The sequence below is a fragment of the Ovis aries genome, chromosome 18 (genome assembly GCF_016772045.2).
Source record: "Ovis aries strain OAR_USU_Benz2616 breed Rambouillet chromosome 18, ARS-UI_Ramb_v3.0, whole genome shotgun sequence".
Lineage (NCBI taxonomy): Eukaryota > Metazoa > Chordata > Mammalia > Artiodactyla > Bovidae > Ovis > Ovis aries.
The window spans coordinates 28134719-28151566 of NC_056071.1; the positions used below are offsets into that span (position 1 = coordinate 28134719).

General features: G+C 50.0%; 1 protein-coding gene across 1 annotated transcript in view; it reads left to right on the forward strand.

The window, feature by feature from the left end:
* Positions 1–16848, forward strand: part of ADAMTS7 (ADAM metallopeptidase with thrombospondin type 1 motif 7) — a 57587-nt gene that overhangs the window by 1861 nt on the left and 38878 nt on the right. Inside the window, exons 2-4 of the mRNA XM_027957147.2 lie at positions 8666–9021; positions 11115–11280; positions 12388–12572. Of these exons, the coding sequence (XP_027812948.2) occupies positions 8666–9021; positions 11115–11280; positions 12388–12572 (707 nt within the window). The remainder of the gene's footprint in view (positions 1–8665; positions 9022–11114; positions 11281–12387; positions 12573–16848) is intronic.

A 16848-nucleotide genomic window follows, 5' to 3' on the forward strand; every position in this document is an offset into this window, starting at 1 on the left:
TGAACTTTAGATGGGCTGGAAGGGTGTGTGTGTGTGTGTGTGTGTGTGTGATGGATGAACTTTAGATGGGCTGGAAGGGTGTGTGTGTGTGTGTGTGTGTGTGTGATGGATGAACTTTAGATGGGCTGGAAGGGTGTGTGTGTGTGTGTGTGTGTGTGTGATGAACTTTAGATGGGCTGGAAGGGTGTGTGTGTGTGTGTGATGGATGAACTTTAGATGGGCTGGAAGAGTGTGTGTGTGTGTGTGTGTGTGTGTGTGATGGATGAACTTTAGATGGGCTGGAAGGGGTGTGTGTGTGTGTGTGTGTGTGTGTGTGATGGATGAACTTTAGATGGGCTGGAAGGGTGTGTGTGTGTGTGTGTGTGTGTGTGTGTGTGATGGATGAACTTTAGATGGGCTGGAAGGGGGTGTGGGGAAGTGGGGGGATGTGTGGGTGTGGGTGGGTGGGTGTAGCCCAACAGGGCTTGGTGGAGTGGGTGGGGGTGGGGTGGCTAGGTTAGGCCTTTGAGCTGGGTTTTGGGAAGACCTCCCTCCCCAGCAGAGGGATTGTGGTTGTGAGGCTGGAAAAGCATATAGGCCGGAATGTAGGGAGCATTTAAGCCTGATCTTAGAGGTTCGCGGAACCGTTGAGGGGTGCAGCTGATGAAAGCCTTTGAGGGGAGCAGTGTTTTAGGGAGGAAGCTCCCCGTCTAGCACCAATGTGTAGGGGACAGAGCAAATATTTAATGAGACCTACCATGTGCCAGCATCCCTACTTCTTATTTCTCATCAGCTCCACAACAACCCTGCAAGGTGTGTGATGGAAAGTTCTTTTATAAATGAGAGGACAGATTCAGAGAGGAGAGTGACCTGCTAGGTTAGACTCCTGGGCTACCTAGGTGAAGCCTGTGTTTTCCCACTGCCCCAAAGCTGGGGACCAATGAGGGTGAACCAGGTGATGGGAGCAGGAAAGTAGTTGCCCCAAGGAAGTGCCCCTGAAGCCTGAACTTGGGTCCAGGCTCCCTGGCAGCTGTGGGAGAAAGGTTATGTGTGTGTCAGGGGGCGGAGGGGAGTGCCTGTGGTCAGGGTCCCCTTCTACTGCAAGCCAGACACATGTATGAGCTTGCCCATGTTGTTAAACTGGGATAATGGTATCTATCTCCAAGGGTTGTTATGAGAATTCAGTAAGATGCTGAATGTGTTTGCTCCACACAGAGCAGAGAGACTGCCATGTGGTGGCTGTGGTTTATATGAGTCTGCCAGGTAGACCCAATAAGATTAGGGAGTCCTTGGTGTGTCCTGAAACTTGGACCTGCCATTTGGGGTGGAGGAAAGGCAAGCGCCCCTCCTATCTAATCTGGGTCACCCTTCAGGTGAGTGTCTGTCTCCAGTGTCCCTATAGATACGTCACATGAGGTCCTCCCCAGTCTCTCCCACTCAGGATCCCTGACATGGAGGCTGCTGAGCTCTTTGTCATTTTCTTTAGATCTGCCTGGGGGACCTAGACCGGGAGCTCTGCCCACTGAATGCGACCCTGTTAGAGGCCAAAGAAAACATCTTGGGCTCACTTTTAGAAAAATGTAACAAACCAAGGGACTTGTTGGGATTGCTGGGACTGGCGCAGGGGCCCACCGAAACACTGTTTCACGCGTGAGCTCCGTGTACGTGTGCATGCAGACAAGTGCAGACGGACTGGGGCGGGAGGGCGTGTGTCACACACCCCCTGGTTATTTTTTCTCTTTGTCATGAGCTATGGGTCATTTGAAGAGCTGGACTGTAACTCAGGTACTCGATAAGGAGGTGAGGGTAAACACCATGTTGGCATTTCTCTGGTAGAAGTTCCAGGGTGACAGTTCTGTCACCTAGCAGTGATATTCAAAGTATTCAACACCCGTTGTGGCAGGAACGCACTCCAATCACAACCGAATAACCTTCCCGGCAGGACAGACTCAGCCATGAACCACTGGCAGTCCCTGCTCCCATCTGCAGTAGCTTTAGCACTGCTGGCTCAGCTCTGATGGACAATTACCCTTTGCTGGCACTGGGTGGTGGTACTTTCAGCCACCATGATCTCTACCAGCCATCAGCTATCAGAGACACTGAAAGAGTTGTTTATTTTTTAACTTACTCTGTCCTCATTTAAAAATATTTTAATAGTAAAACAATACAAATTGACTATTGAAAATGAATGCAGAATAAAGCAAGAAAATGAAAATTATTGCAGTAAAAGTGGTAACATCCTGTAAGCAATTTTACATTTCTTATTAAAATATTAAGTCATTAGGCAAAAGAAGTTTTTAAAGAAATAGCTAAGTATACTTGAGAACTTCTCTTGCTAATTTTCAGTCATAACAGTCACATTTGCTTTGTGTTACTATCTATTGAACTAAGCGCTTATGTATTGACGCACTGAATTCTCACACAACCTAAGGTATGAATATTATCATGCCCGTATTACAGATGGAGGAACTGAGACTGTGTGCTTAATTTACCCGTGGCCTCACAGCTTTTGATGGCAAAGTTGTGATGCAGACCCCGACGCTCTGACTATAGAGCACATTACTTCTAATGCTTTTTGCCTGCAGCGTATTTCTACTTACATTTTTGAACTTAAGAGGATGCTTCTTTATAACTCTCTTGAATTTCTATCTTGCAATAATTTCCCAAGGTCTAGAGCAGGGGTTCTGAACAGGACTGCATACCCCCAAGTTCGTGGATCCCTCCCCAGGGACACTGTTGAGCTCGGGGCCATCTCTCCCCAGGGGATCTGATTCCCCAGCCTTACACATCATGCCGTCTCCCACCCACATACAGTTGAGGACACTGCCGTTGCCTAGAAGTGTGCCATGTAGCTTCCGTTTTTCTGGTACACTGAGCACTTCTGGGCTAATTGGCATCAGCACCCCACACCTTCAGCTTGTCTTTAGCAGCCTTGACTGTGATGGTTCATGCCCAGGGAACTGCTTTTAACATTTATTTAAAATAAAACCTTGGAGTGTAACTGTTTTCTTACTCTCCATCTATTTGTTCCATGACCCTCCTTAAATTTTCTGACTTGGATACTCTGAGCAGATGAGGAAACTGAGGCCCAGCAAGATGAAGTGACTGTCCAGGCTACACAACTATTAAGTGGCCAAGTTGGCACCTGAACCCAGGTCTAGCTGTGTTCAGCGCTCACACTCTTACATTGCTTTGTAACTCCATTGTCTCTCATTCCACAAAACACGTGCCTGGGTCAAGCTTCTTATTGCTTGTTCCCCTCACCTGACTTTTTCCTATTTCTCTGGTGGTCTATCACATGATGCCCACTGCGAAGCTGTCCTCATCCTCATGCTTAAATATGTACCCATATGTCAAGGGGACATGTCACATGCGCCCCTTTGACAAAGCTCTTCTTCCCCATACATCTCTGGGCTATCTCCTCCCCTCTCTTGGACTTTCCCAGCTCTGTGCCAGGGGTATGGATCATGAGTGCCCTGCACCCATTTATTCTCAGGGCTAGGATAGTGTCTTATACATTTTCCTGGACATTAGGGCACTTAACTCTCCCTCACAACACCGAATGTCGTGGACCAGCTAGGTAACATAACAAAGCTGATGGGAAGACGCTTTTCGTGAATCGTAGGGCCTCTTGGCCCAGCCCTTGTTTTCCCATTGTTGTTAGAGATTCAGTTCTTTACTGAATGAAAGACAGCACAAGTGTGAAGCTGGGGGCAACCTATATTTAGCGACAGTGCTGAGAACACATAGAAAGTGGTGGAGACTGAGGCAGATGGAAAAGCACAGGCCCTCTCTAACGGGCCACCTCTGACAAGTGTGAATTTAGGCCTGACATGGATGGACGATAAGACTTTAAGCTGAAAATTGAGACTTTTGTACAAAATCATGTGATTTTTTTCTTTTTTTAAAAAACACTGGCAACTGATTAAATACTGTTCAACATTTTTGCCAGTCCAACAAACCACTACCTGCCCCTAATCAATACACTGACAAACAAAAATAAAAACAAGTCTGCAAGCTGTGGTTGTGGAGTTGCCCTCCCAAATGCCCTTATGAGGATGAGACAGCAAGAAGTCTTCAACTATCCAGCCCAGTGGCTTCCAGATGCCAGCCTTGAAATGGTTCCATCAGAATCTCCAGAACGTTAAGAAAAATACAGATTCTGGGGCCTCAGAGCTCTGAATCTATGGAATCAGAATCTCTGGGCTGGGTCCTGGGCAGCTACAGTTTTTCAGAGCTCTCCAGGTACTGCTGATGTGCAGCCAGGTTTATGTCCAGTAAGGAATTTCTTAACTTCCCTGATGACTACAATCCCTTGAGGCTTTTGGTAAAAACACAGCTTCCCAGTCCCATTTCCTGGAGATGCTGATTCAGTGGGTCTGGGACAGGGCCTGAGAATTTGTTTTTAACAAATTCTCATCCTAGAAGTCTGGAAAAATCCTTGCACTTGTGCCCTCCTGAAACTCAGAGACAAGGACAATTTGCCTAAAGCACTGAACAAGTCACTCCAGCCCACCCTGTGTCCTGCCTCTCAGAGAATGCTCTTAGAGGACTGCCCTGATAGCTGGCCCACTAGGGCAGTTGTGGGCAGTGGGGGGTGTCCTCAGCGGGGGTGCAGGGGGCCACACCACGCAGCGCACTCTTCAAGTGGTTTGGCAGGAGACAGATTGGAGAGTGAGCTGAGTTTCTGCAGCCTGGCCTGGAGGGAGCTTCAGGCTGGACTTGGCTTCCTTTCCCACCCCAGCAGCAGCCACACAGAGAGCCCTGTAGGACAGCTGCAGGGCACTCAGGCATTCTTGTGGCCTTGAGGGGTCTTTGTCATGAGCAGCCAGGATCCCACAAGCTGGGCATAAAGCCAGGATAAGCCCCAGAGCTAGGCAGGACCAGAGGCTGGGACAAACCTCAGATGGGCCAGTTTCCTACCTGCACCTTAGGGCCTGGGAACTGTGGAGAAGGAAAACAGAGAACGAGAGCGTGAGCCCTGGGGTTCCTGCCCACTCCCAGCAGTGCTGCTCTTCTTTGTGTGTGTCCACGTGAGATTTCTTCTGAAGGCTAGGTCTAGTGGTCAAAATAGTTGGAAAAGTTTGATCGAGTCCAGCTCATGTTCACTTGGTCATGTCTGACTCTTTGTGACCCCATGGACTGCAGCACGCCAGGCTTCCCTGTCCATCACCAATTCCTGGAGCTTGTTCAAACTCATGTCCATCAAGTCGATGATGCCATCCAACCATCTCATCCTCTGTTGCCCCCTTCTCCTCCTGCCTTCAATCTTTCCCAGCATCAGGGTCTTTTCCAATGGGTCAGTTCTTCACATCAGGTGGCCAAAGTATTGGAGCTTCAGCTTCAGCATCAGTCCTTTCAATGAATATTCAGGACTGATTTCCTTTAGGATTGACTGGTTTGATCTCCTTGCAGTCCAAGGGACTCTCAAGTCTTCTCCAACACCACAGTTCAAAAACATCAATTCTTCAGTGCTCAGCTTTCTTTATAGTGCAACTCTGACATCCATACATGACCACTGGAAAAACCATAGCTTTAACTAGATGGACCTTTGTTGGCAAAGTAATGTCTCTGCTCTTTAACATGCTGTCTAGGTTGGTCATAGCTTTGATATTAGCAGTGGAGAAACAGACCCAGCAAGAGACAGACCTCTGAGAATGAAGAAGGATGTTACTGGGAGGTTGAAACCATTTGGAAGACTTTATTACTCTTTCTGTGTGCTTTAGGCTAGTCTCTGCACCTTTCTGAATGTCTCTCTGCTTTCTCCAGGAGCAATCTGGAGACTCTCCTGCAGGTGTCCTAACTTGGAATCCATAGCCACAGGGACCTGGGTAGAATTCAGAGGATCCATGAACTTGGATGGGACTATATTACATCTTTAATTTTTCTAACCTTGAAGTGAAATTCAGTATTTCCTTCCATTACAAATATTAGCAACAAATTATTAGTATTAGCAGTATCTCTGATTTAGCTACCAATGATTGTTCAGTTGCTAAGTCATGTCCAACTCTTTGTGACCCCATGGACTGTAGCATGCCAGTCTTCCCTGTCCTTCACTATCTCCTGGAGTTTGCTCAAATTCATGGTCATTGAGTCGGTGATGATACCTGACTATCTCATTCTCTGCCTCCCCCTTCTGCTTTTGCCCTTAATCTTTCTTAGCATCAGAGTCTTTTCAGTGAGTTGGCACTTCACAGCAAGTGGCCAAAGTATTGGAGCTTCAGCTTCAGCATCAGTCCTTCTAGTGAATATTCAGGGCTGATTTCCTTTAGGATTAATTGGTTTGATCTCTTTGCTGTCCAAGGGACTCTCAAGTCTTCTCCAGCACCACAATTTGGAAGTATCAATTCTTCAATGCTTAGCGTACTTTAGGATCCAACTCTTATATCTGTACATGACTACTGAAAAACCATAGCTTCAACCAAATGGACAAAGTGATGTCTCTGCTTTTTAATACACTATCTAGGTTTGTCATGGCTTTTCTTCCAAGGAGCAAGCATCCTTTAATTTCAGGACTGCTGTCACCGTCTACAGTCCACAGTGATTTTGGAGCCCAAGAAGAGAAAATCTGTCACTGTTTCCACTTTTTTGCCATCTATTTGCCATAACGTGATGGGACCAGATGCCATGATCTTAGTTTTTGAGTGTTGAGTTTCAAGCCAGCTCTTTCACTCTCTTCACCCTCATCAAGAGGCTCTTTAGTTCCACTTTCTGCCATTAGAGTAGTAACATCTGTGTGTCTGAGGTGGTTGTTTCTCCCAACAATCTTGATTCCAGCTTGTGATTCAGCCAGCCCAGCATTTTGCATGATGTACTCTGCATAGACGTTAAATAAATAGAGTAACAATATACAGTGTTGATGTACTCCTTTCTCAAGTTTGAACCACATCTGGTTCTAACTGTTGCTTTTTGACCTGCATACAGGTTTCTCAGGAGACAGGTAAGCTACCAATAGGGACAAGAAAAAAATTTTTTTTTCTTTGTTTTTAATCTCAATACAGTTGCAGGTATCTTGTAATAAGGCTGATGCTCTTCACTACTTTGAAATCATCATAGTTATTAAACTTGCCTTTGGATCTTGTTTAATGCATTAGGAAAGGAACACATGATTTCACATCTACTTTTTAAATTATTTTGACAGTTTTAATTCAATATAATGAATTTCCTTGGTATTCCTATACATTTAATCATACACACTTAAAAACATTTTTTTGAGGAGTCCATGGCAGAAAAAGGTTAAGAATCAAGACTTATTGGGAAATCAAGCAGACAGAATGACTAGGAGAGGATTCTGCAAATTTTTCCAGCCCTGGAATCTTTTCATTTGAACTCTCAAATGTGAAAGAAGTAAACTAGAGCTGCTTGGTTGAAGTGGTAGTGATGAGGGGCCAGGGAGCCCTACCTGGGTGGTCCTTCTCTGACTCCCCATCTCAGGAGGCCTGGAGATACGTGCAGAAGAACCATCAAGCACTTTAAAAAATCCATCAGGCTAATAATAATCTAATAATCATAATTGCCATCGTATTCAGTCGTATTCATCGTATTCAGTGGTCCAGGCGCTGCTATATGTGGAGTAGTTCAGTTCATTTAATCTTCAGCCCCCAAAGTGTAAGTTATGATCCCCTTTCTACAGATTTTACACAAATACTTACTGAGAAACTACTAGTTTCCAGACATTCTTGAACACTTAAAATCTTCAGCAAAGACTCTAAAGATTCTTGCCCTCCTAGAGTTCACACTGGGAGGAGATAGAGAAAGAAAAATAGAAAAAAGAATGCAGATGTTAAGTGATACAGTATGTGAGACGTGCTGTGGGGAAAAATAAAGCAGGGAAGAGGGGATAGGGAGAGGCGGGGAGTTGCAATTTTAAAAAGAAGTGAGTAAGCTTTGGGAAGGACCTGAAGGAAGTCAGTGCTTTATAGTCCTGTGGGAAACTGAGGGAAGCCTGTTCCTGGTGGAGGGAACAAGAAAGCAAAATCTTGAGCAGGAGCAGCAAGGAGGCCAGTGGCCGAATACAGGGAATTCGGGAGGTGTAGCTGAGATGAGGGAGAAGGCAATGGCACCCCACTCCAGCACTCTTGCCTGGAAAATCCCATGGATGAAGGAGTCTGGTAGGCTGCAGTCCATGGGGTCTTGAAGAGTCGGACACAACTGAGCGACTTCCCTTTCACTTTTCACTTTCATGCATTGGAGAAGGAAATGGCAACCCACTCCAGTGTCCTTGCCTGGAGAATCCCAGGGACGGGGGAGCCTGGTGGGCTGCCGTCTATGGGGTCGCATAGAGTCAGACGCGACTGAAGCGACTTAGCAGCAGCAGCTGAGATGAGATCGGAGGTATCCTTGCCTAGGACGTCCCTGTCCATCGCTAGAACAGTTTTCTGCTGTGTGTGAGCTGGGGGCCACTGCAGGGTTTTGAGCAGAGAAAGGTTATGATCTGACAGCTCTGGAACGAGTCCCTGTGACTACTACGTGGAAAGCTAATCAGACTGGAGGAGAGGGACCCGAAGCGGTCACTAACGGAAGCAGGGAGACTTGTGAAGAGGTTATTGCGATCACCTGGGTGGAGCTCGCGAGGCATGGAGCGGTGAAACAGCACAGGTGGTGGATGTTTGAATCCCGGCACTTGGACCTCAGCGCCCCCTTGGGCTCCTCGGCTCCCACTCCATCTCGGCTCTTCTTCCTGCAGGGCACGCCGCCGAGGGCCGGGCGGCGCTGGACATTGTGCACCCGGTCCGTGTGGATTCGGGGGGCTCCTTCCTGTCCTATGAGCTGTGGCCCCGCGCGCTGCGCAAGAGGGACTTGTCCGCGCGCCCTAGCGCGCCCACCTTCTACGAGCTGCAGTACCGCGGCCGCGAGCTGCGTTTCAACTTGACCACCAACCCACACCTGCTGGCGCCCGGCTTCGTGAGCGAGACGCGGCGGCGGGGCGGCCTGGGCCGAGCGCACATCCGGGCCCGTGCCCCCGCCTGCCACCTGCTAGGTGAGGTGCAGGACCCCGAGCTCGAGGGCGGCCTGGCTGCCATCAGCGCCTGCGACGGCCTGGTGAGTGCGCGGGGTGAGCTGGAGGGCGTGGGGGCCACCCCCATCGCCACCCCCTGCCTGGCCACGGACTTGTCTGCTGGTTTTGGCCCGTTGGAGTTCCCCCTTCCAGCCTCAGCTATTAGCACCTGTAAAATGGGGTGGCATTTTACAGGCATGCTCAGGCATATTTATTCTCTAGGGCAGCGGTTCTCAAACTTTAAAGCAAGCCAGTCATCCAGGCCTAGTGGAAAACCTGGTGTCCCATAGGGTAGATGGGGAGAGGGGGTGGGGAACATGCATTTCTGGCAGTTTCTCAGATAGTGTTGAAGCTGTCAGTCCAGACTTTGAAAACCGCTTTTTGTTTGTGCTGTGTGTGGACTGAGTAACTCAGAAAGCAGTTGAGGCCCTCATCTTCAAGGGGTATCAGTTATGACTTTGACCGCGCAACCCCTGCCCCCACCCTGCTTCCCAGGAGAGCCAGCTTTAGCCTCCAGGTTTTTCTGAGTTGAGGTAATGCTGGCAGCCACGTGCAGCCCTAATTGCCTCCCTCTGCTTGAGAGCAACGCCTCTCCAGGCAGCATAGGGCCCCTTTTGCTCCCGCTCTGGAGGGTGGGCTGTGGGAGGAGTGGGGGTGGGTGGGGGCACCTTCCCAGCCATCCACTACTCCCTGCAGGGAGCCTCAGCTCAGATTGCTCAGGAAAAGCCACAGCTGTGGCAGGGCGCTGGCTCATGACATATAGCCCACCTCACAGGCTCTAGGGCCGTTGGTCCCCAATCTTTTTGGCACCAGGGAAGAGTTTTGTGGAAGACAGTTTTTCACAGACTGGGGGTAGGGGGTAGTTTCAGGATGAGTCAAGCACATTACATTTATTGTGCACTTTATTTCTATTATTATTATTACATCAGCTCCACCTCAGATCATCAGGCATAAGATCCTGGAGGGTGGGGACCCCTGCTGTGGGGTATCTGGGCCTTTGAGAGCCCAGCTGCCTGGGAAAGTCTCGTTTACAGGAGCCTGTACTTCTCCCTGTTCATATAGTTAAATTAATCTTGTTGCACCTGAGCAACAGGTATGCATATGGGCATTGTTCCCATTTTACAGATGAGGGAACAGGCTCCGAGAGGAACCTGCCCAAGGTCACTCAGTTATCCAGTGGTGGAGTCAACCCAGGCCTCCAGCCCCTAGAGCTAATGATTCCAGCACTCAGGTTCTCTGCCCTGAGTGACCCAACTGGCTGACTTGGAGCCATTGAGGAGGGGTCCGAGGGAGGGAAAACCTTCTTCCATGTTGGAGTCCTGAGCTTCCCTAGTAGGTGGTGGGTTGCTCAAAGATACTTCCCAAGGCCCCTCCTTCCTCTGGCCTCTCTGAATGCCAGTGAACATCCCTGAGACACCCCTTTCAATTTCCCTTCTCTGGAAGATCCTGGACCAAGGAAGAGGGTGTCCTGGTGGGAGTGGGTATCTCCATGGCCATCTTGTTAGATTTGGAAGGAAACCCATTTCTTCCTTCTTTTTTTTTTTTTTTTTTGCTTTTGGTAATCAAATTTCTTTTTATTGAGATATTATAAAAATATTAGTTTCAGACAATTTGACACCTATTTATTAATATATTGCAAAATGATCACAATAAGTCTAGTTACAAATTTATGTATAGTTTTTTTTCTTGTGATGAGAACTTTTAATCTTTCTTAGCAACTTTCAAGAACACAAAACAGTGTTATTAACTATAGTCACCGTGCTGTACATTACTAACCCAAAGCTTTTTTTCCCCTTGGTGTTAAGCTTTTAATTGTAATTCTTACTTATCTTTGGAATGTGGGGGATGCAGACCTATTTTGTACTTCTTATGGGCTAAGGGGTGGGGTGGGTGTATGGAGCAGCTTCCTGGGCTGAGGGCTTCTGCGCTCAGTCTAGAAGCCTTTGGCTGGGTAAGGCGGTAAGGAGGGACATTCCAGCCAGAGGGTACAAAGCGAGCAAAGGTCTAAAGGGAGGAAAGCACAGTGTGTCTGGGGGCAGCTGGTGTGGTGGCTCTGCTGGGCAGGACAGGCCTCTGGGGTGGCGGAGGGCAGCTGAGTGCTGGTCCTCCCTGTGTGACCTTGGTGCTTCTTTCCCAGAAAGGTGTGTTCCAGCTCTCCAACGAGGACTACTTCATTGAGCCCCTGGATGGCGTCCCCGCCCGGCCTGGCCACGCCCAGCCCCACGTGGTATACAAGCGCCAAGCCCCCGAGAAGTGGGCAGAGCCGGGGGACTCCAGGGCTCCAGGCACCTGTGGGGTGAAAGGTGTGTTTCTCTGCTACTAGCTCTGGGGTAGGGGATGAGTCTTGGACCATGGAGGGGCCTTTCTAGAAACCCCTGTTAGCACCCCCATGCCCAGCTCCTCTTGGACTGAAGGGACACAGACAAACCAACAGCCACATCATCGTAGCCTGTGCCCTCCATGTGCGATGGGCCTGAGGCCTCTGCCTGTCGGGCCTGCCCCAGCTCATCCCCTGGACTGACCCCACTCACCACCAGCTCATCTACCTCCCCACCTCAGGACTCAGTCTCTCCGTGTCCCCTCCCTGCTCCCTGCCTGTGACACCTCTAGCTGTGGCAGCCATTCTTCCCTGAGTGTCCAGGCAAGGCTGGGCCATACGCAACCTCAGCAGGACAACTAGGTAGGAACCTCCCTCCCCTCCCCACTCTGGTCTCACCCCAGAAAAACTGACCTCTGTTATTGGGGGCCTAGAGTGTGGGACCCAGCACCTCTTCTGCAGAGTGGCCAGTCCATGCTGGGCCAGTCCAGGTAAGGAGCTGCCTGCTAAAGGCTGCTGGGGTCTATTGAATGCTCCAGCTTCACAAGCTGCCCACGGCTAGGGACAGATACACCCTGGGACAGATATTCACCGAGACTTGCTTCTTGCCCTCGGTTTCTCCAGCTTCATAGATGTGCTTCCTCCTCTGATCTGGGGGGGCAGCCTGGGGCAGTGGGGCAGGTCTCCAGGGAGGTCAGCTGGCTGGGCTCTTGGCCAGCCTCCCCAGGCTGGGGGTTAGGTTGAGAGGTCTGTGTGTGCTGGGAGGTACTTACCCCCTAGCAGGGGTGGATCAGCATAGGGAGATACGGGCCCAGGAGCTCGCCTCACAGGCTCAGTGCTTCACCGTGTTCATAGCCCCATCGAAGTCATCCTCTGAGGCTGCTAGGCTTATCTATTTATTGTCAGGCAGCCCCAGGGTCAGACAAGGGAAGTGACTAGATCAGGGCCACACAGCACAGGTCGGGCAGAGTCACACTCTGATCCCAGCACTATTCCCACTGACCCAGAGAGAGCTCACTGGGGAGGGGTCCTTGAGACGTGTGTCCTGGGCCAGCCTCCTGGCAGCTAGCCCCCACCCCTTCTGGGTCTACAGAGTTTCCAGAGCTGGAGCCCCAGCGGGAGCGTTGGGAACAGCGGCGGCAGCGGCTGAGGCGTCGATACCAGCGCTCGGTCAGCAAAGAGAAGTGGGTGGAGACCCTGGTGGTAGCTGACGCCAAAATGGTGGAGCACCACGGGCAGCCGGATGTCGAGAGCTACGTGCTGACCATCATGAATATGGTGAGGCTGCCGCAGGCAGCGTGTGGTGGGGGAGGGGTGGTGAGGGCTGCCAGGAGGTGGTGTTGGGGAACCCCAAAGGGTACATACCCCAGGCTCCATGCTGGGTACAGGCTTCCAGCTCCTGAGTCACTGGGAGAGAACCTGGGCAGATGTGAGACACCACTGGAGGTCATGGCACCTCAGCAGCCTCTGCCCACTGCTAGGACCAGAGTGAGGGGAAGAGGGGATGAAGCAACCTCGACCTTGTACCTGCCTGGAGGAGCCTGTAGACTGGTTGGCCCATCCACACCACTCTAAACAAGCACCTCCCTCCCTGTGCTGGGACCTGGGCTGGTCGCTGGGGATGTGGAAATGCCCAATCAGATGAGCCCGTGCCTGAGCTGTCAGCAGGCATTAGAGTTAGAAGGACCTGTGACCTTGGGCAAGCCGTATTACCTGTCTTAGCTTTCTCAGCTGTGAACTGGGGATGACAGTAGTACTTGGGTGGTATAATAGGGTTGGCATACTTCTCTTGATCCCATAGGACAGTCGAAATAACTGGACCCCGTGAGGGTGACTGACTTTCCCAGGTCACAAGGCTAGGCCAGGACAGAGCCAGACAGGAGCCCCGATCTCCCAAGTCCTCCCTGGGGCACTGTGGCAGGTCGAAGCTGGTGATTCCCACTCCTTTAGTACGAGCCAGTCCCTCCCAGCTGCTGCCCCATGTTGTGCAGGTGGGAGGCCTCAGGCAGCCGAGCTGCCTCCTGTGCCCCCGGGAAGAAGAGATCTCTGCCCTTGGCATTCTTAGCAGGCTACCCACTGAGCAGCATGGTTTTCCATCTGGGCTGGGTGACTGAGAGCAGGCCGGGCATGTGCGCCCTGCAGCTGGTGTGGCCAGTTGTCATGTGTTGTGACCTCCCCCATATCAGCCTTTCACCCCCAAAACACTCAAGGAAGTGCATGCTCTGGGTCATCTAAGGTCTGGCCACTTCTTTCATAGCCATGAAGCCAAGGGTCAGAGAAAGGAAGGGGCTCTGTCTGTAGCCATCATGCCCCCTCTGCTCGAGTCTGCATTGGCAAGCTCAGCTCTGGGCCAGTCCCTGCCCGACTTGGCCACCCATGTTGGCTCCCTCCTCCTAATGGAATAAAGGCCATAGCCTTCTGCCTGGCACCTGAGGTCTCTAAAGCCCAGCCAAGCCTCCACTTAGCCTTGTCTGCCCAGGGAGACAAGCCAGTAACCACCAGGGTTCCAGAGGGATTGTTGCTGGACAGCAGGGCCCTGCTCCTTGGCTGGGGTAGGGTGGGGTAGAGGGGCAAGACCAGGTTTGCAGGCCACGAGAATCCTCCCCTCGCAGGCTCAGCCTGAAAGAGGCCTAGGAGCTTGGCTGGAGCCACAAAGGCTGGGTTCATCAGCCTAACTTTTACTGAGTGTTCATGTGGGATGGTATCGAGACCTCCAGGCTCCCCTGTGACATCCCCTGTGTGCCAGGGGTCAAGGATTTGACCCCAGAGAAGGGCCCCTTCCCGCCTCCCTGTCTAGGCCCACAGGACACAGGCATTTACCTTATGAGCCCCACCCTGGAGGAGGGAGGGTCTGGCTTTCACAGTCACATGCTCTGGACAGTGACATAATTTTCGTGAGCTGGCAAGTCCAGCATTGGTCTGGACAGAGTGGAGGCACCTATGAGGCTAACAGTGACAGATGCCCGACAGGGAGACTCCAGGAAATGATAGGGGCATGGGTGGCAGGCAGCCAGCCTCCAAAGGGGCTGGACTGGGTGTTAGGGCTGAGGCTTCTGAACACCTGCTACTTGGCCAGTGTTCCACACCCAGTGCCTCATCTAAACCTCAGCCCCATTGTGTAGTTGGAGGAACAACGGATCAGGGAGTCCAAGGAACTTCTCAAGGTCGCAGAACTAGTGAGTGGCAGAGCTGGGACTGGAGCTCAGATTTATCTGCTTCCAAAGCCCCACTCAGTCCTCTCTGCCTCTTAGCCTGCCCCAGAGAGGAACAGCTGGGTAGCTGTGGTGGCCAGAGTGTGCTAGAGGGATGAGGGAACAGGTTGGTGGGAGTGAGGAGAACCTACCCCCTTTTTCCCCTGGAGCAGATGTTTGTTCATGTAAGGCTGACATGAGTGCTGAGTGTCAGCTCTGTACCAAGGACATGGTGATGGATGCTTAAGAATAAGATCCCAGGCTTGGAAAGCTCTGCCTTGTAGCATTTCTCAAAGAATATTCTGGGGAGTACTTGTTCCAAGAGATGCTAATAAATGTTCTGTGAAGAAAGATAGTGCTTTTGAAAGTTTGGCAACACAGGGTTAACCTGCCTGACTTCAGGCTTTACTACAAAGCCACAGTCATCAAGACAGTATGGTACTGGCACAAAGACAGAAATATAGATCAATGGAACAAAATAGAAAGCCCAGAGATAAATCCACGCACCTATGGACACCTTATCTTTGACAAAGGAGGCAAGAATATACAATGGAGAAAAGACAATCTCTTTAACAAGTGGTGCTGGGAAAACTGGTCAACCACTTGTAAAAGAATGAAACTAGAACACTTTCTAACACCATACAAACTCAAAATGGATTAAAGATCTAAACGTAAGACCAGTAACTATAAAAATCCTAGAGGAAAACATAGGCAAAACACTCTCCGACATAAATCACAGCAGGATCCTCTATGACCCACCTCCTAGAATACTGGAAATAAAAGCAAAAATAAACAAATGGGACCTAATTAAAATTAAAAGCTTTTGCACAACAAAGGAAACTATAAGCAAGGTGAAAAGACAGCCTTCAGAATGGGAGAAAATAATAGCAAATGAAGCAACTGACAAACAACTAATATCAAAAATATACAAGCAACTTCTGCAGCTCAATTCCAGAAAAATAAACGACCCAATCAAAAAATGGGCCAAGGAACTAAAAAGTAACAAACTTTACTGCAGTACTCCTCAGAGCCTCCAAAGCTGTACACCTTTAGAATCCATCCGTCAGAGAGGAAGCAGGCAGCGCTTTCCAAACTTAAGAGCAGAAACTTTGATGCAATCAGATCTGGGTCTCTGATCCCGTATTCAGCCTCTCTTGGAGCCTCAGTTGTTCCATCTGTAAGATGGCGATACTTATGCCTGCCTGAGAGGTGCGAAAATTAAGTGAGCTAAGGCACGTGACGCTCCTGGTGTGAGGACCAGGTGTGTTAGGCTCGGTCAGTGTTAGCTGCTGTTGTGGCTTCTGAATATCTGCTCTTCAGCCCCACAGTCACCTTCAGGACAGCCTCACCCTCTTTACCAGGGCCTCCTACAGGTTACCAGTTGGTCAGTGTGCCAGACCCAGGTCTGAGTCCAGTAGCTCAGGTAGGTCTATTCTGAGCATAACAAGAGAGGTCCCCCCCATTTTTGCACCCCCAATTCTGTTCATGTGCTCTGAGGTCAAGGGCCCTTTTTGAGTGGCTCTTGTCATACTGTTAGCTCATTGGGAGCTTATAGTCACTGGTAACCCCCAGATCTTACTTTCATGAACACTGCCTACCCCAGCTTGCTCTCTGGGCCTGCACCAGAATAGGGCTTGTCTTTCCTGGGTATAGTTTATCTAGTTGAGATAACCACCCTGACCTCAGGCCGTAAACAGACACTCACTGGTTGATTTAGTCAACAATTAATGACGCTGCCTTCCTCTAATACCTCCCAGCATGTTTCACCTCTGTACTTCTTGGGGGACAGTGAAAAGTGTTCTAGACAATGGGGGGACTTTGTGGTGGCAGGACGCTGTCCCAGCCCTGACTCAGGACATAAGGTGGGCTAGTTACTGGGACAGGTCCTAGCAGACCTTCAGGGGCTTCTCTTCCTTTGGAGCCTCTTTGTTGGGGTCTGCTGCCAAGCTCACTCGCATGTTGTCTAGGAAAACTTTTTTCTTTTGATTTTCTCCAGGGGACTCTGCATTTTTACTTTTTTTTTTTTTTTTTTTGAATGAGATAATGCATTGGAAAAAACAAGCGCTTGAGCTTCATTCATTCATTCAGCAACTGTTTCTTGAGTCCATAATGTGCTAGGAACGTGGACAGATCAGAGGGAGCCCATGGAGCTTACGGTCTGGAAGGGGAGAGAGATGTTAATGAAACTGATAAATGTGAAAGTGTGATGGAGGGGGTCCTAGAGAAGACAGGTTCATGGTGGCTTGGGAGTGTTGGGTAGAATAAAAGCTCTCAGAAGACATGGTGGAGGGGTGAGAGCTGGAGAAAGGGTAAAAGATAACTTGGGAAGGTGTTCTAGGCTGAGGGCACAGCATCTGCTAAGG